The sequence below is a fragment of the Pogona vitticeps genome, chromosome 5 (assembly GCF_051106095.1).
Source record: "Pogona vitticeps strain Pit_001003342236 chromosome 5, PviZW2.1, whole genome shotgun sequence".
In the NCBI taxonomy this organism is placed as follows: Eukaryota; Metazoa; Chordata; class Lepidosauria; order Squamata; family Agamidae; genus Pogona; species Pogona vitticeps.
In genome coordinates this window covers 83,423,821-83,447,503 of record NC_135787.1, presented here as the reverse complement: position 1 = coordinate 83,447,503, position 23,683 = coordinate 83,423,821, and the positions used below count along the sequence as shown (strand labels likewise).

At 39.0% G+C, this 23,683-nt stretch overlaps 1 protein-coding gene across 2 annotated transcripts in view; it reads left to right on the top strand.

The window, feature by feature from the left end:
• Positions 1-958: 958 nt before the first annotated feature.
• Positions 959-23,683, top strand: part of SLC34A2 (solute carrier family 34 member 2) — a 47,241-nt gene continuing 24,516 nt past the window's right edge. Inside the window, exons 1-7 of one of the 2 annotated variants that reach the window (XM_020780452.3) lie at positions 959-5,853; positions 14,062-14,173; positions 14,314-14,448; positions 16,256-16,384; positions 19,397-19,540; positions 20,166-20,277; positions 23,416-23,611. In XM_020780452.3, the coding sequence (XP_020636111.3) occupies positions 14,065-14,173; positions 14,314-14,448; positions 16,256-16,384; positions 19,397-19,540; positions 20,166-20,277; positions 23,416-23,611 (825 nt within the window). In that variant the 5' untranslated portion in view covers positions 959-5,853; positions 14,062-14,064. Of the gene's footprint in view, positions 5,854-14,060; positions 14,174-14,313; positions 14,449-16,255; positions 16,385-19,396; positions 19,541-20,165; positions 20,278-23,415; positions 23,612-23,683 lie in introns of those variants that run through there. The other variant, XM_078394044.1, reaches the window with a different exon arrangement.

Sequence of the window (23,683 nt, the reverse complement as noted above, 5' to 3'; positions counted from 1 at the left end):
AGAAAATAAATAAATAAATCAGTAAATAATAATAATAATAATAATAATAATAATAATAATAATAATAATAATAATAATAATAATAATAATAATAATAATAATAATAATAATAATAATAATAATAATAATAATAAATTTCCTAATGAGTGACCATATGTCTCCTGTATTCAGATTCAAATTTCAGTATTAACAGTTCTTTAATCTTCTAAGCATGAATTGTCCTGAACATTGAAGAACATGAACTGTTCTTCTGAACATGGTTTCTCTTGCCTACTCTTTGCTGCAGTGCTTCCTCTTGCATAGCCGACCCACATTTGGCTTGAGGGAGGAAGCAGTTGAGACCCTCAGTATGGCTTGAAGATGATCATCAGTAAGTCTGGACCTGTACTTACACTTATTGAAGTTCAAGGTAGAGAAGAGCTTTTCGCACAAGTATGTGCTCCCAAAAAAGCACATAGTCCGCTTAAACATTCGGAAAAGCTCAGGAAAGCTGGGGGTCAAATTCTCTCAAAAATTGCCCTGGGCAGGGAGCGGAGGAGCGCCAGGTGGGGGAAGGAGAAGTGCAGAGAGGATGAGGCGACAGCAGCAGCAGCCTGGCCAGGTGACCCGTGAAGAGTGGGGGGGGGGGGAGAGAGAGAGACCTAAAAGCAGAAGCCCTGGGTGGCACCAAATGCCTGAGGGAGAAGACTGCCGTTCAGAGAGAGGGCTCCCCTTCTGGACGCATGGGCGCTTCAGGGGGGCAGGCGGGAGCCAGCCCCTACGAGGTGGGGAGGAAGCCCCGCGCTCACCAAGTAGATGCTGCCGCCACTGCTCCCACTCCTTAAACTTTCATATTAAGGCGGGGACCACAAACTATCATCTCAGAGGCCGCAATTGGCCCCTGGGCCGCATGTTTGAGACCCCTGGTGTAAGGGGTTCCAGGTAACGTTCCTGATACGAACATTCTACAGGCAGGGTGCCACCACTGAGGGGATCTGATCTATCATTGTAATTCACCCGTATCTGTCACAGTGGGAAAACCTTAGGAAGGGCATTTGATAATTGCTCCAGTTCAGAGGCAGGCTTATATATCCCTTTTAGACCTTTGGATATTTATTCTTAAGCTGTAAAGGACTTCAAAGATAACCCAGCACCTTGAAATGGACCTTGAGAAAGGCTGGGAATCAATGAAGTGCAAGCATGGAGGAAACAAAGTCCCATCTCTTCCTCCTTGTTCCCTAGTCTTATGACCACGTTAAATTTTGCCTCTTAATGTTTCAGAAGCTGAAGGGATTAATTGTCTTTTAGAGTGAGGAACATTTGGACCAAAACTTATTCAGGGATTTCTAAGAAAAGAGGTGAAGAAGAGTAAGAAATCCCACAGAAACAGTAAAGTAGGCATTTCCTTTGAGAGTGGATTTTTCTGTTTTGATTTTAAAGGCTTGGTCTGACTGTTGTCTCTGACTTTATCACAAAGAGGGAGAAGGCAGTCAGTGATGGTTTTCAATCTAGGCATCAGCAAGTTCATTCTAGAGATTATTAGCAACTGAGAGGGAACCTTCATATGTCCTTAACCCGAATGGGAAATTTGAGATGACTGGCTTTTAAAAAATGTGTTTGGAACTTCTGACCACCATCTCCTGTGTTAAACCATTTAACTGCAACCTCTGAGGGAATAATCTTCCAGATTTGACCTGCTTCCATCCACCCAGACTAGGCAGGAAAAAATATTAAAGACTTTCTCCCTCATATGAACTTTCCTAGGACAGCAAGGTGTGTCTCTTGAATGTCTGGTTTTGCTTTCAGCCCTGACTCCTGGCTTCTTTCCTTCTGCTTTCTTTTCCTGGTTCCTCTTTGGTCCAGATTTTGGACCACTCTTCCTTTTTCCCCTTCCCCCTTCCCCCTTTCATTCTTCCTTTTTCCCCTTTGGTCCTGACCAGGGTTTAGATGAGTACTTAAAAAAAATATTATATTTGGCAGTTCTCTAAGGCAAAATCTGGAGCCAGAGTCCCGGAGGCAGTTTGTGTTGTTCTGCCAACTCCTGCGACGTTGCTGGAACCAATTGTATTGGCTCTTGCCTTTCCATTGGACTATTTCAGCAATGTGGAGAGGGGGGATTTTCTGGTTGGGTAACAGCCTATCCTCCATATTATTTTACCCAGGCTTCGTGCTCCGGAGAGGACACTCCAGCTTTGCATGCAGCGTTGAAACAACACAAAAAGGGATTGCCACTCTCGAATCGGCCTCCTCAGCCACACTAGACGCTGTTCCAAGTCCTCCATACAGAGCATGTTACCATAGTCTCTCGAGACTGAAGGATGGCTAACTAACTAAGGCTCACAATGAGACTCTTTGCCAGACTTCTCGCTTCTGTCTTTCGTTCTACCTCCTTTCCATCACATTCAGCAGAAATCCTGGCATAGAATCCAGGGTGCTTTAGCACTAAGAAGGTGGTCATAGCAAATCATGAATACTTACGGCAGGTACCTCACTTCTCTTTGTTTCTGGTTTCATTACTCTCCTATATGTGGTAAGCAACCAGTCTGAAGAAGGCTAGCTTTCACTGTCTGTGAGGGCTCTTCTCATGAAAGAAAATCAGCATTCCAACCCTGGAAAATCAGCGTTCCAACTCCTCAGAGATGGCAGAAGCTCCCCTAGTTCTCCATGTGAAGAAGAGTGACAAAACTGGAAAAGGAGGTGGCAGGGCAAAAGAGTTCATTTCCACTCACGGTAAGTTTCCCTGATTTGCTAATGACTGAATAAGGTTATTGTAATCTCTGCCTAAACATTAGCCACTAAGGAAATAATAGAGGAGCGTGGGTTGGATAGGGTGACCAATATCAGGAGTGATATTTAGAAGAAGGAATTTCAGGAAAGGTAGTTTTTGAAAGCTCTTCTATAGCATCAGAGTCTCCTCTTCTGGGCACCTATCAGAAAGGTACAGAATTAACTGTTCTATTTTTCACAACTGTGGTCTTTCTTGATTTTCTATCTATTTAGAGCTCACCTGCCCTTGGTTTCTGTTCATTTAGTTCCTATTAAAACATCCACCATGGTTTCTCTGTTCTTCAAAAGATATAGAAAGCATTTTGGATGGCATAAATCTGTTTCCCCTGTGTTAGAAAACAGGATTTGACAACTTTTTCTTGTGTGTATTTTTAAAAATTCTCTTGAATGATACTTATGATCCAAGATGTCCCTGGATCATAATTTGGTTAATTTAGGCTGGATAGTTCAGTGACTTGGGTACTTGGCTGCAAACCACAGGTCAGGAGTTCAGTTTCCCACTCTGTGTCCTAGGAGAAGAGCAAGCCTGCATACCCTTTGGCACAGTCTCAAAGCAACCTCAGAAGAAAGGAACGACAAAGCACTCTATGTCTAGAAAACCCTGGACAGGTTAGCCATAAGTTGGAGTTGACTTAAGGCACATAATTATTAGTTAATATGACATAAATGGTTGAAAATTTGTTTTCTGTTGACAGTGGGCATTCTTTTCTGTTATGAAGTTTTCTATCTAATGCTTAATGGGGTGAATAATACAAAAATAAATGAACACAAGAATACAAATAAATCAAATAATGCCAATAATCAGTCAGTCATAAACAGTAATCCACCAGATTTGTAAGATGATTTAAAACTAATTACGATTGCTGAAGTAGGTCTTCTTTCAGCCAAGAGACAGGAAAGTTACTACCTCTCCTTCTGAACTTATGCACTATGTGGAATACTACTAATATGATCAGCCTGCTGGCTAGTACAGTGAGTTAGGTATCTGCTGTAGAGGGAGTTCAATTCCTTGCTGTTCCTCTTGGGAGAGGAGCCAGCCTATGTAGCCTTGGGCAAGTTAACACCCTCCCATGGTTAGATCATGTGTGTTCTCTAGCACAAAAATAGTGGGTCTGGCTTGCAAGAAAGAAAGTGTAATGCATTCTGCTAATGGAACTAATATGCTGAGGACATGAGAAAGAATCTTTTCAGGTGGGTCCTTCCAGGCTGCACAGCTCCTTCCAAGGGAGGCCAAGTTGGGTCCCTTCCTTGTTGCCCTTGCATGGGCAGTCAAAGACTGTTCTAATCAGAAAGGCTTTTAGCCACTGACTTGCGGCAGCCAAGGAAAGGGTTTTAATGGCAGAATACTTTTTATGACAAAAATATTTTATTCTAGCATGCTTTTATTTATTTATTTATTTTAATTCACTGGTTATTTTAGCGTATTAAATTGCTTTTTAAAGGTTGCTATTTATTGTATTTTTAGCTGCATTTGTCTTTCAAATATTCTATAAACCACTTTGAGTCCTTTTGTTGGGAAAAAGGTGGGATATTAATAAAATGAATGAATGATTGAAAGTCTCAGGTTTTGGAATCCAAGTTTGGCTAGTTCAAGTTCTTTCAAGAGTCCTTCCATTTGCAGGTTTTGATTGGTGTTGAGATCACAACTTGGCATGAGTATTGATGTGGGAATTGTGTAGTTGTTCAGAATGGCGTCATAGGCACTGCCCAATAGTCTCTGTCTCTAACTCTCATAGCACCACATTTTAGAGAACTCTCCATATCTCACTAGTGAAGAAAGAATTACATTTTCCCCAAAACTACTTGATTTCAGGGTCTGGCATTTAGACCGCATTTGACAAGTTCAGGGTAAATATTTTTGTTCAGTCGTTATTTCAGTGTGGTGGCCAAATCACTGCCTTTTGGAGCAATCAGTGCAGGGTGGCTATGAGGATAAAATGAGGCAAAGTTATCCCATAATGTGCCAAAAGTCTTTAAACTAGAATGGGGGGAAATGTCTAAATAAATAGAAGCAATCTCATTGACTGTGCAAATTTACACCACTAATCCAGAGATCTCTGGCCCCCACTGGCTAGCTGAGGTACAACAACCCAAAATCTGTTTATGATGTATTTCAAGGAAGAGAGAATCTGTTTCCACCTTCCCTAGGTGTGTTTGTCTACCTCCACAATGCTAACTAGTAGATTTAAAGGTGATAAGAGTGAAGTTTTAAGTTAGACAGGAAGTGTCAGCTGCTTATGAGTGAAGATGGCATCTGATAGATGGTATGTACTCATGTTCCATTTCAGAATATTAAAAAGAGCTGTTTCATATGCCTCCTCTGTATATTGCAAATCATATGCTGAGGAAGGTCTAGTTCTTTTTCAAATACATGCTTTAGTTCTTTTGCCTAGCTTGCAGTTATTTTCATGCCATCAGGTGTGTGTGTTTTTACCTCCGCCATCAGTAACTGAAATATATTTCTAAAATGCTTGTTTGAAGAGATTTGGCAACAATGACAGCAATAGCTGAAATGAGAGCCAACATTTACTATAATTGTTAATGAACAAATAATTGCTTTTTTTGGAAGGTTTTGATAATTAGGGTAGGTGTTCTGCTTTGTTCTGTTCTGTTCTGTTTTAGTTTTAATCTGATCTTTCCTTTCATCCCTTTTTCGGAAGATAACCCTAGACCACAAACTCTGCTTTATCCAGTCAGGGCAAGCTTTATCTCAGCACTCTTGATAACCCCATTAAAAGAGAGAGAGAGAGAGAGAGAATCAAGTGACTGACAATCTAGTAAGATGGGTATAACTGCTTCTATAAAGTAGATATGGGTCAGTTAAAATTCCTTCCGTGCTGCTGATGGGGCATTTTCCAAGTTGTAAATATAGAACAGTCTGAGTTTTTTTTAAAAAAAAATCCTTGCTTTTTAAAATATACATATATTATTATGCTGCAGGTAGGCAGTGCCTTGAGAGGTTGAGATAGGAATGTGAGCCAATGAGACAGTAGACTTTGGCCAGCAACTGCTCTCTTTATAAACTGTAGCTCCCAGGCCACCAGGATAGCTCTCTGAATCCTTCATTGTCTGAGAAAGGAGGAGGAGGTGAGTGAAAGGAAACTGGAGCTGAAACTTTCCATTCTCTTTACAGTTTCTTGGGTATTTACTTGCCAGGTGCTCCCCTGGTTGGGCACAAGACACAGTAGTATTATAAAAAAAACAAAGTAGCACTAGAGAATGTTTTATTCTTAAGGACCAAACACACTAAGGGCAAGAAATTCTTGTTAGTGAAGGTATCTAGGGTTTAAAAGCACTTTTTAAAAAGGCTAGATGTTGGGTTGAATTTCTTTCTTTTTTTAAAAAGATGTTCCTTCTTTTCTTAAATCAATACATCTTCTTTTTAGCCACTGGAACAACATACAGCTAAAGTAAACCTATCACTGCATCTTCAGGGTCTTTTGTTAAAAATATGGTTTCTGCAAATAATTTGTTTAGATGCAATGAGACAAACAGGCTACTTCAGTCTTATGTTTTTAGCTCAATATATGAGTAGACAGAAGTCTCTGAGTTCAGGGGAATGGCTTTTTATATTAGATTTGCATTCTTTCTGGCTTGAAGAGGTCATTGTGCTTACTTTCTTTAGATTCTTTACTGGGAATATATTATATATTTTTAAAAATTATTATTATTCAAGCTGTTTGTTCTTTGTATGCTTTTTGAAGGCAAAAAGAGAAATCCGCTAACATGATGCTTTTATCTGGATCTCTAGCTGTTGATGAGAGCGAGAAGGCTTTTGAATTATACAAAAATCTTGTTTAGTGATGCAATTAGAAAAAAACAAGATACATATTTAACCTTTCAGTATTGTATTTCACCTCTTTTGCATTAGAATTGTAGGGCTAGCTAAATTTAAAGGTTCTTTCTTTCTTTCTTTCTTTCTTTCTTTCTTTCTTTCTTTCTTTCTTTCTTTCTTTCTTTCTTTCTTTCTCTCTTTCTCTCTTTCTCTCTTTCTTTCTTTTCCCGAATCTCAGGGATGCTGGTGAAGCAAGAAAAACTAGTCTTAGCAACTTTAAATCGGCACAAACATTATTCAGAATTATAACATGTTCCGTCATGCAAAGTGCTCATGCCAGTGACATCCCATGGAGTTTTGGGACGAAGAGGCTGCAGGGGAAACACAGCCAACTGCTAATTAATTATGAGAAACTTTTAAAAAGCCAAGTCTTCCAGTATGATACTGTGATAGTTAAGATGGGATCTCATTTGTTACGAAGCTCACTTACCTTGGAGCTGTTTCGTGATTTATATAACTTCCACAGTTTCTCTAACAGTTTTTAAATATGAATTTGGAAACAGCAGGTTTTGTGTATTTATATTGACTCTGATTTGTATTTTCACCTGTTATATATTTGTATCTTTACTACTCTATTTTTGTTTGCCAAATGCTTTATCAAGCAAGAGTGAACAACTGAATGACAGATTGAGTTTAGATTATGAAGAACTTGCTTCTTTTCCTTGCTCAAAGGAAGAGGTTGCTATATGACCCATAAACTAGCCTTATCTCTCAAACTAACTTAAATCTGAGGATTGCCGTGAAGATAAATGGGACAGGGAGATTTATGTTTCCTAGAGTTCATGGTGAATATTGTGTGGCTAATAAACAGTTAAACCAAGGCTCACATGGGCCTTCTGAAATAAATTGTTATTAGCCCCATTTTATAGATATAGAAATTATAGCTGAAGAAGAATGGCTTTTCCAACCCCAATCTAAAGCTGAACTAGGTGCTATAAACTTGTTGCTACAAATTACTTTTCTTTACAAGTTAAAAGTCATGTAATTATAATCCTATGAGTTTTTCTAATCTCCCATACTTTGCTTTGCTTTAAGTTTGATATCAGGGTAGAGTTAAACACCAGTTTAGAATAAAATAAATTTACACATGAGATGCCATTTACATACAAGATGTTATTGATTCTTACATTTGATTCCAGAGGGCCAATTATGACAGTGTGTTGGGGGGAGGGAAAGGAATTTGGAAAGCAGGATTGCTGATGTAAGCTCCAGTGAGAGGGAAGGATCAGCCTTACCAGTAAAGACAATGATGTAGCTCCCTCAGGCGACAGATTCTATGGTATGAAGAGGACATGTTGGATGAGTTGTGTTGTGTTACATAGAGTTGTGTTACATAGCCTGTCCTATGTTCCCTAAGTGGCCCTGCTGTACCATGGTGGAAGTTATAAATACAGTGCCTCCAGAGCTGAAGTGAAATTTGAGTGGCAGTCTGGTCAGGTCTTGTACATGAAATGAGATGGAATACCATCTTGTCCTTTAACTGAAACTGTAAATGTCATGGTTTGCTAAGTGAGATGCCGTGGCATAGGGGACAACGATAATCTTGGCTTGAGGTGGTCTGGGTTCAGAGGGTGATATAGCCACAAAGTTCACAGGGTCATTTTAGGAAAGTCAATGTATTTCAACCAAACCCATATCAAAGGATTGCTGTGAGATTAAAAATGTGTGAATCCCTTGCCTACACTCTGAATATTCTGAAGAAAATCTAGAACACTAAGTATGCTATATAACAAACAATAAAGACACAAACTACTATCCTTCGGTATACACATATATTTTCACAAGAGCCTCTCTGACAATCAAGAAATATATGGCTTGTAAAAGTTTTACCACCATGTTTTCATGCTATTGTATTGTATTGTATTGTATTATGTTTCCTATTGTATTTTGTGGTACTTTGCTTTGATCTTTTTAATTTGATATTGTTATATTTTGTGATTCTATTGTTCTTACTATTTAGTTGTAAATTGTTCAGAGTGGCCTTGACTGCCAAATGGGTAGTATAGAATGAATGAATGAATGAATGAATAATAATAATAATAATAATAATAATAATAATAATAATAATAATAATAATAATAATAATAATAATAATAGTGATGGTGATGGTGATGGTGATGGTGATGGTGATGATGATGATGATGATGATGATGATGATGATGATAAAGTGGTGCCCCACTTGACGATGAAATTGCTTAACGATGAGTTTTTTGCGATCGCTATAGCGATTGCAAAACAATGGTTCCTATGGGTTTTATTTATTTATTTATTGATTGATTGATTGATTGGACTTATATACCACCCCATAACGCTACAAGCACTCTCCTGGCGGTTTACAATTTTAATTATACAGGCTACACATTGCCCCCCCAGCAAGCTGGGTACTCATTTTACCGACCTCGGAAGGATGGAAGGCTGAGTCAACCTTGAGCCGGCTACCTGGGATTTGAACCCCAGGTCGTGAGCACAGTTTTAGCTGCAGTACAGCGTTTTAACCACTGCGCCACGAGGCTCATTTTGCATTATGTCTATTAGGTGCCTGCTTCATGAACCTTTTGTTCACAAAACGATGTTTTTTCCGGCTCCGCAAAATGGCTTCCCTTCGCAAAATGGCTTCCCTCCATTCGCAAAATGGCTGTTTTCCGGACAGAAGCTTCGGAAGACAGCGATTTTAAACAGCTGATTGGTGGTTCTCTATGGGCGATCTTTGCTGGACAATGAGGTATTTCCCCATTGGAACGCATTAACTGGTTTCCAATGCATTCCAGTGGGGTGTTTTTTTTTTGTTTGACAATGATTTCGCTTAACAGCAATTTTCCTGGAACGGATTATCATCGTCAAGCGGGGCACCACTGTAATAGATGCTGTTTTTAAACTGTATGTACCTTTAATCAAATGGAGGTTTTGCAGTCAATTTACAGGTAGAAGAAATGTAAGAAATGATTAAAATATTTAAATATCCTTTAAAATGTAGATAGCTCAATAACTGCAGACAGAACTTTGTAATGGAACCTTATTCGGACACAGACTTATTTTTATTCGTGTATATTTTTTGGTAAAAAGCAATTCAAAATGGTGATTCTAGACAAGTAATAATGATAAATAATGTCTCTGTAAGTTGAAAAGCAAACCTGATCTGACCGTCTGCATGGAATTTGCTTTTTGCATCTGTCATGTAGTGTAAACCACATGGTGTGGAAGGTCACATTGCTTATGCATCCAGCATATTTGTTCTATATTTCCTTTTCAGGATAAAAACAAAAAATACAGTAAAGGTGACTAACAATAAAATAACCAAAATGTGATAAAACCAAAATAAAAATAATGAAAGTATCAATAATGTCCAAGTTAAAAACAGCAATAAAGCTGTCTATAACCATCACCTAGAAAGCAGTATGCCCCCACCTCAGCATAATGACATCAGCACCACTAGACCAGAAGTAAGTAGTCAGAAATCTGCCCGAAGCTGAAGAGGAAAAGAAAAGTAACAGAAAAAGATAGCTCTTCCCCAAGCTTTGTTAGAACACCACACCTTGACTAGATGGTGAAACAAAATTAATAATGGGGACAGGTGTAGTTCTCTGAGGACATTCTGCATGCTCGTTGGCAGTGTGACTGAAAAGATCTAGTTCCTCAAATTGATCTTATGTACTTCAGCAAGGAAGAGAGCTATGGTCTAAGATGGAGGCAGGGTTAGATTCCTCCCCTGCTTGGACCAGGGATTATGGTTTTCCTCAGTCAGATAGGGACCTCTGCTGCTGAGCCACATTTAATGCCTATGTATGAAGACATTAAGATTTAATTATAAGAGCGAGCACCCTGAACTGAGTCCAAAAAAGAAAAATAAAGAAAAAAAGAACGAGTAACCAGTGAAGATTAACTCAGGCCAGAATAATATGCACTGTCTCTAGGATGGAAGTTACTTAAGCATGCATGTTGCTCTGCAAGAGCAACGGCCCTCTCATGCGTAAAAATGAATCATAAATTACGGTAGGGTGTGGATATACAGGTTCAGCCCTTCCATTGTCTAATAATGGGTGGGAAACATTAGCATGTTATTAAAATGTCTTGCATCACCTCTAAAGGAAGCATGAGGCTGGGTTCTGAAATGTTATGAAGCAGAACTGGTTCTGTGGTTGAAGCATGGCTCCTTTTTCCTTAATCATGCTAGTGCGTGACAGAACCTTGGAGACTGGTTTTATATTTATTTATGTGCACAATATTTTAAATTTGACTTTCATTGCTGCCTGGCTTCACAGACTGGCTTGCAGAGAGATTAAACATAAGAAAATAAAATTTCCAAAAATAAAAAATAAAAGCCACCCTCATCCTGTATATATCTTGCTCCCCAGAGAGATAAATATTCCTACCAACACCAAATGCAGATTGGAATGAAAATATTGAGGTCATATTTATCTTCCTGAGGACCAAGATCCAAAGGTCATTCACTACTAAAACAGCTCTGTGCCTTCTAGAGGAGCATTCTGTGTTGCCTGTAACATCTGGGCAGGCTCCTAGAGGTCAGGTGTTGGTGGTCCTTCAGATAATGTGGTCCCAAACTGTTTAAGGTTTGAAAGTTCAAAGCTAGCATCTTGCATTGAGCCTAGAATTGAATAGACAGTGCATGTAACTAATACCTAATGGCTGAAGTCCTATTATCGTTTTATGCTAATGTAACACAAATGGCATAACATTTGGAGGGGAAATGCCTGTGTCACATTACTTGTGCGGCACATCACATAACTAAGTGTGCAACAGGTAATATCTACATTGACGTCTTGTATTGTAGCAATTCAGTGCCAAAATTATATTTACATGTGTAACTAATAGTTTTTTGACCATTTGGTGTAATATGGTTTGCGTAATTAGATCCAGTAAGCATTCCACTGGCTGAGTTCCGTACTAGCTTCTGAGCAATGTTCAAAGACAGTGCTGCATAACAAACATTAAAACATAGCCAAAGCAGGTTTCATTGTACCTAGGTGAGCTTTCTCTAGAAATGGCTGCAGTTGTAAAACCTATCTAAGCTAGTCAAAAGCACTCTTAGGAACTGATGCCATCTGTATCCATTCGTTCCAGATCCTGCCCCTTCAAATGGCATATGATCCCAACTAAAATCAGACGTAAGCCTCCATTCAAATCAGCAGATTCCTAAATCCACTCTGCTTTTTCCCCACTTGGATTATAGTTCATTTTATTACCCCTTGGTCCTTCTAATTTTTGCCTGCAGACACCAGTGTATATATACACACACACCTTTATAGAGAGGGAGAGAGGTGATATGTACTGTATGTTTCTATATCATGATAATACTATAATAAAACTAAAATACAATTTCATCTAAATTTTTGAAGCATAAAAGTACTACTCCTGCCCTCTGAAGATGCCGGCCACAGAGAATGGTGAAACAACCTTCAGAACACGGCCAAAGAGCCCGAAAAACCCACAACGACCATTAGATCCCGGCCGTGAAAGCCTTCATGAATACATAAAAGATTTGTCCTACTTTAATTCCTTATTTCTTCCTTGTTTGAGACATATGAAAGTTTAACTACTTGCTGAGTTAATAAGTAGTTATGTTTGAAAGAAATTGCTCTTTCTAATAGTTCCATTTTACTCTGTTCATTCCCCTGTAATTTTGAATTTTCTAAGTCAGATTGCTTTACTGTACTTACTCCAAGCACAGTTCTTTCTTTCATTAGGTTATCATGAATGGCAAAGTACAAACAATGCTTTGTAGTCCCACACAAGGGATTAGTTTATATACCTTCTTGTATTACACATGCAGATCACAAATCTTCAAGATGAATAAAAACCTTGGGAAATTTAACAACAACAAAAATGTCACTGATGGAAAAAGCAGGCAGGGTAGGCTACTACACTTTGGTCCAGTGAAGCATCCCAGGGTTTTTTGGTTTTCAAAAACACAGAATGTACACCTTGTTCTTTTTCATGTCTCATGGCAAACATAAAGGTAGTTCATCACAGCACCTTTAAACAAGAAAGGAGCCTGAAGCACACTATTTTGGTGTGGGTTTCACCATTTTGTTTTCTATCACACCGTCTTTTGGTATTCTGGTATTTGAGGTGTTCTACTTTGGGCTGAGATGACATACTTCACATGTATCTCTAGTGGATGTTGCCATTTGTTTGTGAGTAAACCTCTTTTCAGCCAGAGCCTCATTTGTATTTCCAATCTGTCTGTGTCCCCCTCCTCCCACTCCTCTATACACACTCCATAGTGTTTCTTTGAAATAGGAGAAGCGGAGTGGCCAAAGGAAGTTGTGCAAAAATTGTCACATGGTCAAAGAGTCAGAAAGGAAGGACATAAGGAGTTTGGGAACTAAGGACATAGGAACCAAAGCTAGTAGCCAATGCCCCTCACTTTTACTGCATTTTTGTGGAGTTTCAGAGAAATAAACACAGAGTCAAACACTTCCATATGACCAGCAGTGGCTTTTATCATGCTGTTACCAAATCCAAGTAATGTATTTGTCTATTAATTGTCAGTGTCAGTAGCATGTAAGTGAAGTCAGAACAATTGTGTTTTTTTGTGTTCAGAAGGTTACCTGCATATTATTGTTTCACAAGTGAGGAAAGAGATGAGGAATATGGCTTTGGCATAGGATGGCAAAAGAATATAATTGCTGCTAAAAGGATTCTCAAAGCATCTGCAAGTCCATTCTTGCTATGCTGACCACTGTAGTGCCCAATTCACATATACTTTCTGAGATCTCCGTGTGCTTTTTGTGTGTTAAGCAAAAGGCATAATACTCAGTGAACTGACCATCGTCCTAAAATACACATTAACTTTCCCTCACAGTTATAACACTGTCCTTGCCATGTTTATCAGCTAGCTTGTGCTGGCCCCTGTTCAGCACGTTCCCCCTGGTCAATACTATATAGTGTAAACAGCATCTACATTGTTCCCTTTATATGCTTTCTCTTGATCAACACAGAACTGATATGCCTCAAAAATGTTTCAAGTTGTTCATGTAAGGTTTATGTAACTTGCCTCAGCTTAATTGCATCTAAGTGCAGAGCACACCACAGTCGAAGAACGGAGTGCATGAGCCAGCACATAGCTGAGTTCCACCCTGCTGCCACATCAATTAGCAGCAGTTAGATACAGCAAGACATGCAAACTATACATGATTCTGGCTATAATATATGAAGTGAGCTTTTGAATCACACATCAGGTTGGAGATGTGTTAAAGTTAAAACATTATAAAGAAAATACGCTTCTGAAAATGACATGGTATTTTGCTAATAAATCACCAGTGTAGTTTCTTTTGGAGAAGGCATTCATCCATTAAGAACTAATACACATAAATTATTCCTCCAATTTTATATAATGAACCTTTTTTCTAATATTCCTAGCAATACCTTAGAAAGTTTTTGTTTTAGCTTTTCTTTGATGTCTCTCCTCCTACCCTTTCTCACCTCTGCTCTTGTTGCAGGACATGGCTCCGTGGCCTGAACTAGAAGACGCAAACAGTGCTAAGTGTATTGAGCGGCCGTGCTCCAAACAAAACCACATTATGTCTGAAAATGAGGTGAAAAATCCCAAAGGTAAAAAACAAAAAAAGGGACAAGCATTTAAAATACTTGCTCCTATATATCTAACATAAACAGTTTTTGAAACTTGCCAATTATATCCTTGAGTATCGGTGAAAAAACAATTGTATTAACTTGCTTATTTGTTGCATCAGGTGAAGTAATTTCCTTAAAGAATCAACTGGATCTCTTACCTGCATACTCCACCATTGCTTTGACAACTGAACTGGATGAGGAAAATGATCCATGGAGTATGCCAGTGCTCCAGAACAGTGGAGTAAAATGGTCAGGTGAGGATGTGTTGTCAAGAAACCAACTGAATGTTATTTAGAATTTTCTATCTTCTGCTACCTTCATTCTGATTGAGGAATAGCCCTCCAGAGGTAGTCTGATTATACCTCCTATTATCTGTCACTGTTGGCTGTGGTGGTTAAGGAGATGGAAACTGCAGCCCAACAACATCTGGAGGGGCACATTTTCCCCACCCCTGGTATAGTTGGTACTTCTTGTGTGTTAGCTTTGTTGAGAAACAGGCACAGAAGTCCAGAAGGAATGTCTTCTAAAATTGTTCTGATTATTTGTGTTTTTCTGTTTCCACTAGTGATGATCTTTCATTTAGTTTGTTTTGATTTTAAAGTGGACTGCTGGTAGTGTTAGCAAAATGGCAACTCAGTGTAATACCAACAAAGCTAGTATTCAGTTATAGCCCAATAAATTTGTCAGCTAGAATCCTACTGGGATTTTGTCCTGGTGCAAGTTGAATCGCTTACGTTGCAGATGCTAACTGAAGCTTATTAAAATAGAGTTGGTCATGTGCCTCATCATTGACTGTCACCTGATCAGGCACACAACTGGAATCTTTTTACTTAGTTTCAGTTATCTGAGATGACTTACATGATTTTGCTTGCAGCAATGTAAAATCCCAATGGCATTCTGGCTGTCATGTGTTCTATGTTAGACTTAGGAAATAGAGAGCTTCCTTTAGATATGTCTGAAGCTTCTTTTTCGCTTAAATGTTACAGAAGGGTTTTTAAATGCTGCTAGGCAACTTCTAGAACGTCCTCTTCTCTGTTTTCTTCCTCATAGGTAGATGAACTTTTAGATTTATTATTACTAACATATCACAGATTTTTCTGTTCTCTTTCAAGCTTAGAATGGCTTCTTTTGGAGAGAGAAACAAATGATCATATGAGAAACTGTCCATCAAATCATTCTGGTTTTAAAAAATGATTTTCGAGTCAGAATTCTTTGAATGGACTGTTTTCCATGTGAACAGTCTGTTCCTCACATGATTAAGCCCCCAATGGCAGAGAAAAAAACCCTCTATTAGGAGCAAAACAATGGTTGGATTGATTCAAAATGAACATTGTGTCATGTGATCAGTAAAAAAACTAATTCACATCTGCAGCAAATCCCACAGTATTTGACCATATAGTTGGATCTTCAGTTTAGGCTTCTAAGTCACAGAAAGTGTTATTTGGCTTTAATCTACTTTTGTAGCTGAATGACTTGCTTGTAGAAATGAGGAGAAAACATACGTTCACCCTTCCTTCCCAAAGCAGTATTTCAGTCTAAGCCATTACCCCATGTAACCATTTAAACTAAAGTAAACCATGTCAGGTAGAGGTGATGCACGTTTTTTGTTCTGCTGAATTATTTTTTCCTTTGAAGAAAAAAAATGCATTGGCAGTTAACTAATCTTCCATATCTCATAAGCACATGGAATTTCTATTAACATAATTTTGTTAAAAGGAATCACACTTATCTTTCCAATCTGATGACTGTAACACCTATGGATGAAAGGAGAAAAAAAGATCATTTTCTCATTCTGCATTTCCATTAGCCACAATGCATTACTCAGTGTGAGAATGGAAAAAAGGTTAAAAATATTATCAACCTTTTAACACTTCGTAAGAATCTTTTAGTTATACACTAGTTAAATTTTAATAATAAGGACATTCCTTCTGGTTTATGATTCATAGAACTGCCGGCATTGGTCATGGCTCCATGGATATGCTGTAAACTGATGCATTTTTGAAAACCAGGCCTTAAGTTCACTGCCGTCTTATACATAAAACCTTGTTTTCTGTTTTGCAGAACTGGATGGAAAAGGCAAAATACTCTGTGTGTTAAAAGGCATTGGGAAGTTTATTCTCTTACTTGGATTGCTGTACCTTTTTGTCTGCTCCTTGGATGTGCTTAGCTCAGCCTTTCAGTTAGTGGGAGGTAGGACAACTTTTTCAATATATCACGTTTAGGTAATATATCCAGACTCTTGGTTTAATCCTGCAAAAAGAAAATTGTAGAATTAAATATCACATGTTAAGGAAAACATAGGAAGAACCTTGCTGGCTAAAAACAAAGCAGTATCTGATCCTGTGTTCTGTTTCCAGAGATCAGCCAGATGCCCACAAGCGGGACATGGACACAAAAGTCTTTTTTGAAGCTAGAGATAATGCTCAGTCACCATAGCTAGTAGCTGTTGATAGCCTTGCCTCTCGTGAATGCCAAAACCCCTTTATTGGCACAGGCTCTCTTTTCCCCCCAAATTCCAAAGTGATAGTGACATTAAAGATTAGCAAGAAACAGTACCAGGTTTCTGTACCTTGCCCACCTCCCCTGCTACATCTCTGCTCTCAACTGCCAACTTGTCTTCTTTAAAAAAAAAAAATCAGGAGGAGAGTATGCTGATGGGTAATATTATAACTGCTTATTCATTAAAGCACATGGAAACTTTTGAAACCTAACTTTTTGTTCCAATAAGCAAGGTAGGCCATATTCTTTAACTTGCTAATGAAAGAACATTAACAAGACATGAAGAGCTGTAAAATGGTTGGCTTTGTTTCATGTCCAGGTTCTTTAGGGGTATAAAATCCCTATTTTGTCTTCACGATAGCCCTGTGAGGTGAATCATACAGAAAGAAGTGAACTGGCTGAAGGCTTTCCAGTAAAACGTGGGTGAAAGTGCTTTAGAGGCATGCCCACAATACAAATCTGTGTTAGTTTTATTTATTTGTTCATTGTTTTAACTTATATACCACTGCACAGTGCTACAGCACTCTCTGGGAGGTTTACAACATAATTATGCAAATAACACCCCCCCCCTCTGGCGAGCTGTGTACTCATTTTAATGACTTCAGAAGGATGGAAGGTAGAGCAACATTTAGATGACCAGAGTTTTCTTGTGCCTGCCTTAAATCCTTACTTTAGCATGTAGCAGTGTTTGGAACAATGACATATGAACAGTGGGAAAGGGGATAATTTGCCTCATGGTATTCCTTGAGCCACAGAAGAATTTGAGAGCTCATATAGGTTGCCCCTCCCTTCAGATAGGTTTTTATTCATCCTCAATGTTTGTTTGTCTATTCTCTGAGATTTCTGCACTGCATCCCTAATCTACCATACACAAAAGCACATGAAAACTTATGTTGTCGTAAGTTAAATAAACAAATAAAATAACTATAAATTCACAGGAGGTAGCATAATAGGGAAGAAGTTACATATATTGTAAGCCTACATATTTCTTTTTTAAATGGTGAACTTGAGAAGAACTGTGTGTGCTTCTAGCTGTTCATTGACAAATGATGCTTATTTTGAAGATATTGACCTTTTTTGTTATTCTTGTGAAAGCACTTCAAAAGTTCATCAAGTAAAAGGGAAATTGGGGTGGTTATAAGGATTCTCCCATTCCTCATAATTTAGATGTCTAGAAAAGAGTAAGAACAGAAACATGCATCTCTTGCTATATCACTTGTAGTGATAGCTGACTCCCTAGTGCTGGACTCACAGTTATTTATTATTTTATTTATTCAAAATATTTTTGTACCACCTTTCAATACTAAAATACATTTAAAACAACAGAGCACAATAATCCATTTAAAAACCGCTGCCAGACAACAGTCATTAAGGAAAAGCCTGCCTGAAGATAAAAATCTTTGCCTGCTTGAGGAAGGACAACAAAAAATGGTGCCGGCCTAGCTTCCTGTGGGAGGGAGTTCCAGAGTCTGGAACAGAGCAACAGAGAAGGTCCTCTCCTGTGTCCCCCCCCCAGTATGTCTTTGTGGGTGGTGGGACCAATAGAAAGCCCCCCCCCCCAATGATCTTAATGCCTGGGCTGGCTCATAGTGGGATATGCAGTCTTTAGATAGCTTGGACTATAGATGGGGATGAACCACAAAATGGTGGTTTGTCCTGGTTTGTTGTCTGTTAAAGTCGCTGAACCACGAATTTCCTCCCCATGAACCGACGAAGCACAAATAGGTTTGTTGGGGCTTTTTAAACAGCCCAAGTCTAAAAAGAAAGGGGGAAAGCTGAGTCACCCACTAACATAGCTTGCTCCCTTCCCACTGCCCTTATTGCCTTCCTACCTTGGGCGCGGCCATCCATGTCCGCTGTCTGTACTGCCGTTGTCCACTGGGAAGCTGCAGCCACCATCTTTGCAAAGGGCATCCAGAGTCCCTTACAGCAGGCTGTGGTGGTGGAGGCTGCTGCTGCGGGTGGCGGTGGATGGCAGCAGCATTGGGAGTGATGGATGGCAGCAGCTAAGGTAGAGAACGGAAGGGGCAGTGGCAGACTGTGGGGGTGGGCAGCTGTGGAGCTTGCTGGCTGTCTATGGTCCTGCTGATCAGCTGTTCAGTGGCCCATAGGCAAAATGGGAAGGTCATAGGCAGAGAGGGAAGGCTAGCCATTCCTCTCTTCCTATGGGGGGATGAATAAAAATGGAGAAATATTCGTCCCTTCATATTCATTGGGGAATTGACAAATATGGACAAATATTAAACAAGTATCACAATTAGTTTTTTTTTTTTTTTTAAATTCATCCCCATGTCTAGCTTGGACTCAAGCCATTTAGGGCTTTATAGGTTAAAACCAGCACTTTGAATTGTACCTGGAAACAAATCAGTAGCCAGTAGTTAGGCTTTCTCCTTTTTCTAATGTTGTCTCTAACAGCAGTCCTTTAGTTTTCTCCCAGGTAAATGAATTGTAACCATATATTTATACAGGACTACAGTGTACAATAAGAAGGGTTCTTTTTAACTCTACTGGGTGGAGACAAAAACTGTTCTCCCTCCTTGATGAATCAAGAATCAAGGTTGCTCTCATCTGCATACCCCTTTCCTATATTTCGTTACTTGAACATGCAAAGTTGTAATGCAATATTATTAACTGATTTTCTTATAGCTAGATTATTGACCGTGTAAACAATATTATTGATAAAAACTATCTCACTTTTCCTAGGTAAAGCCGCAGGAGACATTTTCAAAGATGGTTCTGTATTATCAAATCCTGTTGCAGGTCTGGTGATTGGCGTTCTGGTGACTGTCATGGTGCAGAGTTCTAGCACCTCTTCATCCATCATAGTCAGCATGGTGTCCTCTTCATGTAAGCTAAAAGTCCACTCTGCTAGGAATTTTGGAATTATATGGGTCATCTTGAAATTTGCACAGAGACAGACAGAGAGAAGGAGAGAGAGAGAGAGAAGAAGGGATATTAAAACATCTCTTTTGTGATATGTCAGAATTAGCTTACAAAGGGAAATTCTGCCTGGTGAGCCTACATTATTGCAGTGACATGAAGAGGCACTTCTAGTGGACTTTTGCCCTTCTATACAATTCTTTAACATTTGGACTTTGAAACCTTGAGTAGGAATGCATTTCTAGGAACAATGATTATTATTATTATTTATTTATTTTATTTATATCCCGCCTATCTAATCAATTAAGATTACTCTAGGTGGCTGTGGCAAGAGCCAAGGTTGCACAGTTACTTCATCCTGAAAACTTCATCTGCACCCCATCAATAAAAGTCTATGGGGAGTGAGAACAAACAGCTGTGCCATTTTAACATTTAAAAAAACATGTACCACTTTTTTTTCCTGAAGAATATATCTACAATCCAGATTCCAAGGGACATGACAGGGGATACTAAATTGCTAATTCCATGCTAAGTGCCAAGACTTCCTATCCTTTTAATTTTTTTACCCTCTGTTGCTTTTTTTATTTTGCAGTACTGACTGTTCAGCATGGGATTCCAATCATAATGGGAGCTAATATTGGCACATCTGTTACAAACACCATTGTGGCACTAATGCAAGTTGGAGACAGGAATGAATTTAGAAGGTATGCAGTGCTTTAACTGTAGGCTTTAACTTAAGAAAGAAAGAGAGAAAAGCATATACAGTACCTAGAACTGGCATCAAAGGAAAAAAAAGCAGGAAAATATTAAGAAAAAGTCTGGATAAGGGTGTCAACACATATAGGTATGATAAGTATCCCAAATTGATGCAAACTTTTATATCTCAGACTCTGGCATTCAAATCACTGGCAGTGTTCACACATAAATGTTTAATTATCATGGGAAGGTGCCACACATCACAAACCCCCCTCTTCCTCTTCTCTTTTCTCTGCCATGATCACCATCCTCTTACCTACCACTTTTGCTGGCATTCCAATCTCTCATTTGTTTCTTGTTTATGTCTAGCAAGTGCAATAGCGCTGAACTGACAAGAGATGGTAAGCATTTGAATTAGTGCTATATCAGCTTAGCACTAAACTAGGAGAAAAATATTTTTAAAAATATAGGTTACAGACTGCATTACAGTTCTAGTCCTTTACCAACATGAGTAAGGTAAGGTTCCCATTGACATTTTCAGTCCAGCCATGTCCAACTTTAGGGGGCGGCGCTCATCCCGCTTTTCAAGCCATAGAGCCAGCGCTTGTCCGAAGACAGTTTTCCGTTGTCATGTGGCCAGTGTGACTAGGGAATGCCATTTTATTTATTTATTTTTTTAGTAGAAGACAGGCACTTCCACAGCATGCTCTGCTTTGTACATCATCAATTATATCATCTGAACATACCCAGCAAGTGCTTCAAAGTACCAATCCAAGTGATCACACAAGCCAAATCAAGACAAAATAATAAGACTGGAAATATGGGGGGGGGGGGGGGGAACGGGACGACACAAGCCCTGCCTGCTGAATAAAATATACTATATATTCATGCCAAAAGATCAGATCTATTTGCATTTAATGCTAACGCTGTGTAATTGATGGAGTTAATACTATAAGAAAAACAGCACAAACAGCAAAATAAATACCTGTCTAGCTGCTCCATAATTGTATGTAAAAAAAAGAATCAAATGGAAAAATATCAACAGACGATAATTTAACAGACATAAGTAGCAGGACTTCCAGACATCCTCACTAGCATTACTAAAATTTTGTCTCTTTAATTATTTAGTTACTTATAGAGATGTTTAAACTGTTTCATGCTTGACTTAGGAATAATCTTTAATAATGTTTTTGATTTAATAAGTGGAAGTTTGTTTCCTCAACATGGAACCTGGGTGTTTGAGAGAGCAACATTTAAACTATTTATTGAAGAAAAATGGCCAATATTATATACAGAGAGGAAGACAATTCTCCCTTCTCTGGCAGAGACTTGTCATATCACCAGTTACATGACCGGCTGTGCGACCAGTCTTGCCACTAGTGCAAGATTGGCACAAGCTGCTGGAGCTGGCCAAGATAGCACAATTGCTTTCCACTCTGTAGAGGATTTTGGCTTGGGGTTGTTTTTGTTTTGTTTTGTTTTTGCACATGTCTGTATATTCATGCATATGCATGCTCATATCCTAAGTACTGTACTGTATCTCTAAAACAGAGAAAACACCAGCAAAGAAGAGAACAAATGAGGGTGATATGTGCATTGAAATTGCATGCGCTAAGTTATATCTCTCTTGTCCTTGTTCTTCTCCTAGTAGAGGTTGGATGTCACTGAGGTGCTACTGATTTGGGATGTGGCAGCTCTAAACAATTATGCTGTGCCACATCCAAACCAGTCCCCATGGGTTCTGAGCCAGTACGTTCACCTCCTTTCTGCACTTCTTTTCCTATTTCTATTTGTCAAGGGATATTTAAAAATAATTGTTGTAATTTAAATATAAACCCAACTTCATCGTGTTGGAAAAGGGACCAGGTGACTGATGTGTCTGTTTTCTCACACTTTTGCCTGGGTGTTTTGGTCTGGAAGAAAATAGATGTAAAAAAATAGACAGCAGTGTGTTTGCTGAAAACACCCCAAGGGTGCAGAGCTTCTTTCTAGGTTTAATGCAAGGACAGTAGATCTGCCATTTGGTGGGAATGTCTGATCCTTTGCATACAGATGTCATAGCAGATAGTACCTCACTACACAGTTGTCTCTGTTCAGTTCAGCCAAAACCAAGAGCCAAAGTAGCCATGAAGGGACATGCATACACCCTATTATTATGTTTTCTTTCCCACAATGAGATTTTCTTAAAAATATGGGCCTCATAAATCAGACTTGTAAATGAAGCCCACATTTCCCTTCCAGTGTCAATCACAAAACACGCTAAATGCAAGATATATATGTGTGTGTGTTTAGTCGTTTACTCGTGTCCGACTCTTCGTGACCCCATGGACCAGAGCGCTCCAGGCCCTCCTATCTTCCACTGCCTCCCAGAGTTGTGTCAAATTCATGTTGGTAGCTTCGCAGACACTGTCCAGCCATCTCATCCTCTGTCGGCCCCTTCTCCTCTTGCCGTCACACCTTCCTAACATCAAGGTTTTTTCTAAGGAGTCTTCTCTTCTCATGAGATGGCCAAAGTACTGGAGCCTCAGCTTCAGGATCTGTCCTTCCAGTGAGCACTCAGGGTTGATTTCCTTTAGAACTGATAGGTTTGTTCTCCTTGCAGTCCAGGGGATATATAGCTGATGACAAATTCATGTATTTCATCACTGGAACGAATACCACTCCTAAAAATGGGCTAAATGTATTGTCTCACTTAACCATGTGTTGCATTATGTCTGGGATTTTTTTTTATTGCCTAGGGAAAGGAGATTTTTCAGCAGTAAGAAGTCTAAGCACTGGAGCAAGAATCTTTCCATTTCTTAATGTTTTTTAATCAGCCATTCTAAGCCTTTTTTTTTCCGGCCACAACCATAAACACAAAGTGAAAGAAATATAGGCCAAATCAGAATTGCATACATTGCATATGGAACCTTGTAAGGAGTTGTGTGAAGAATTGTTTCCAATTTGTGGCTCCTTCAGCCCCACCCCATCTGGGACCATGTGGCCCCCGGTTGAAAATGGCTGTTTTTAATGTATTTTGGTAAAGAATGCACCAGCTTGAAATACGTAAGGAGTTGGCTTCTTCCTATTAAAATCATTTTAATTTACCCTCCTAGTGAACTTATGTGGGCTTACCCTTTTGGTTTATCTTTGTTTTTTTCTTGCAGGGCTTTTGCTGGAGCTACCGTCCATGATTTCTTTAACTGGCTTTCAGTGTTTGTCCTGCTGCCCATTGAAGTTGCCTCAGGCTATCTTTTCCACCTTACAGAAGTTATTGTAAAATCATTTCATCTTGAAAGTGGGGAGGATGCACCTGAATTATTGAAAGTCATCACTGATCCTTTTACAAAACTTATCATCCAGGTAGGCTTTTCCTTCACTTAATTAATATTTGCTACAGCATCTCCTAGGAATAATCTCTGACCTGGTCCTCTA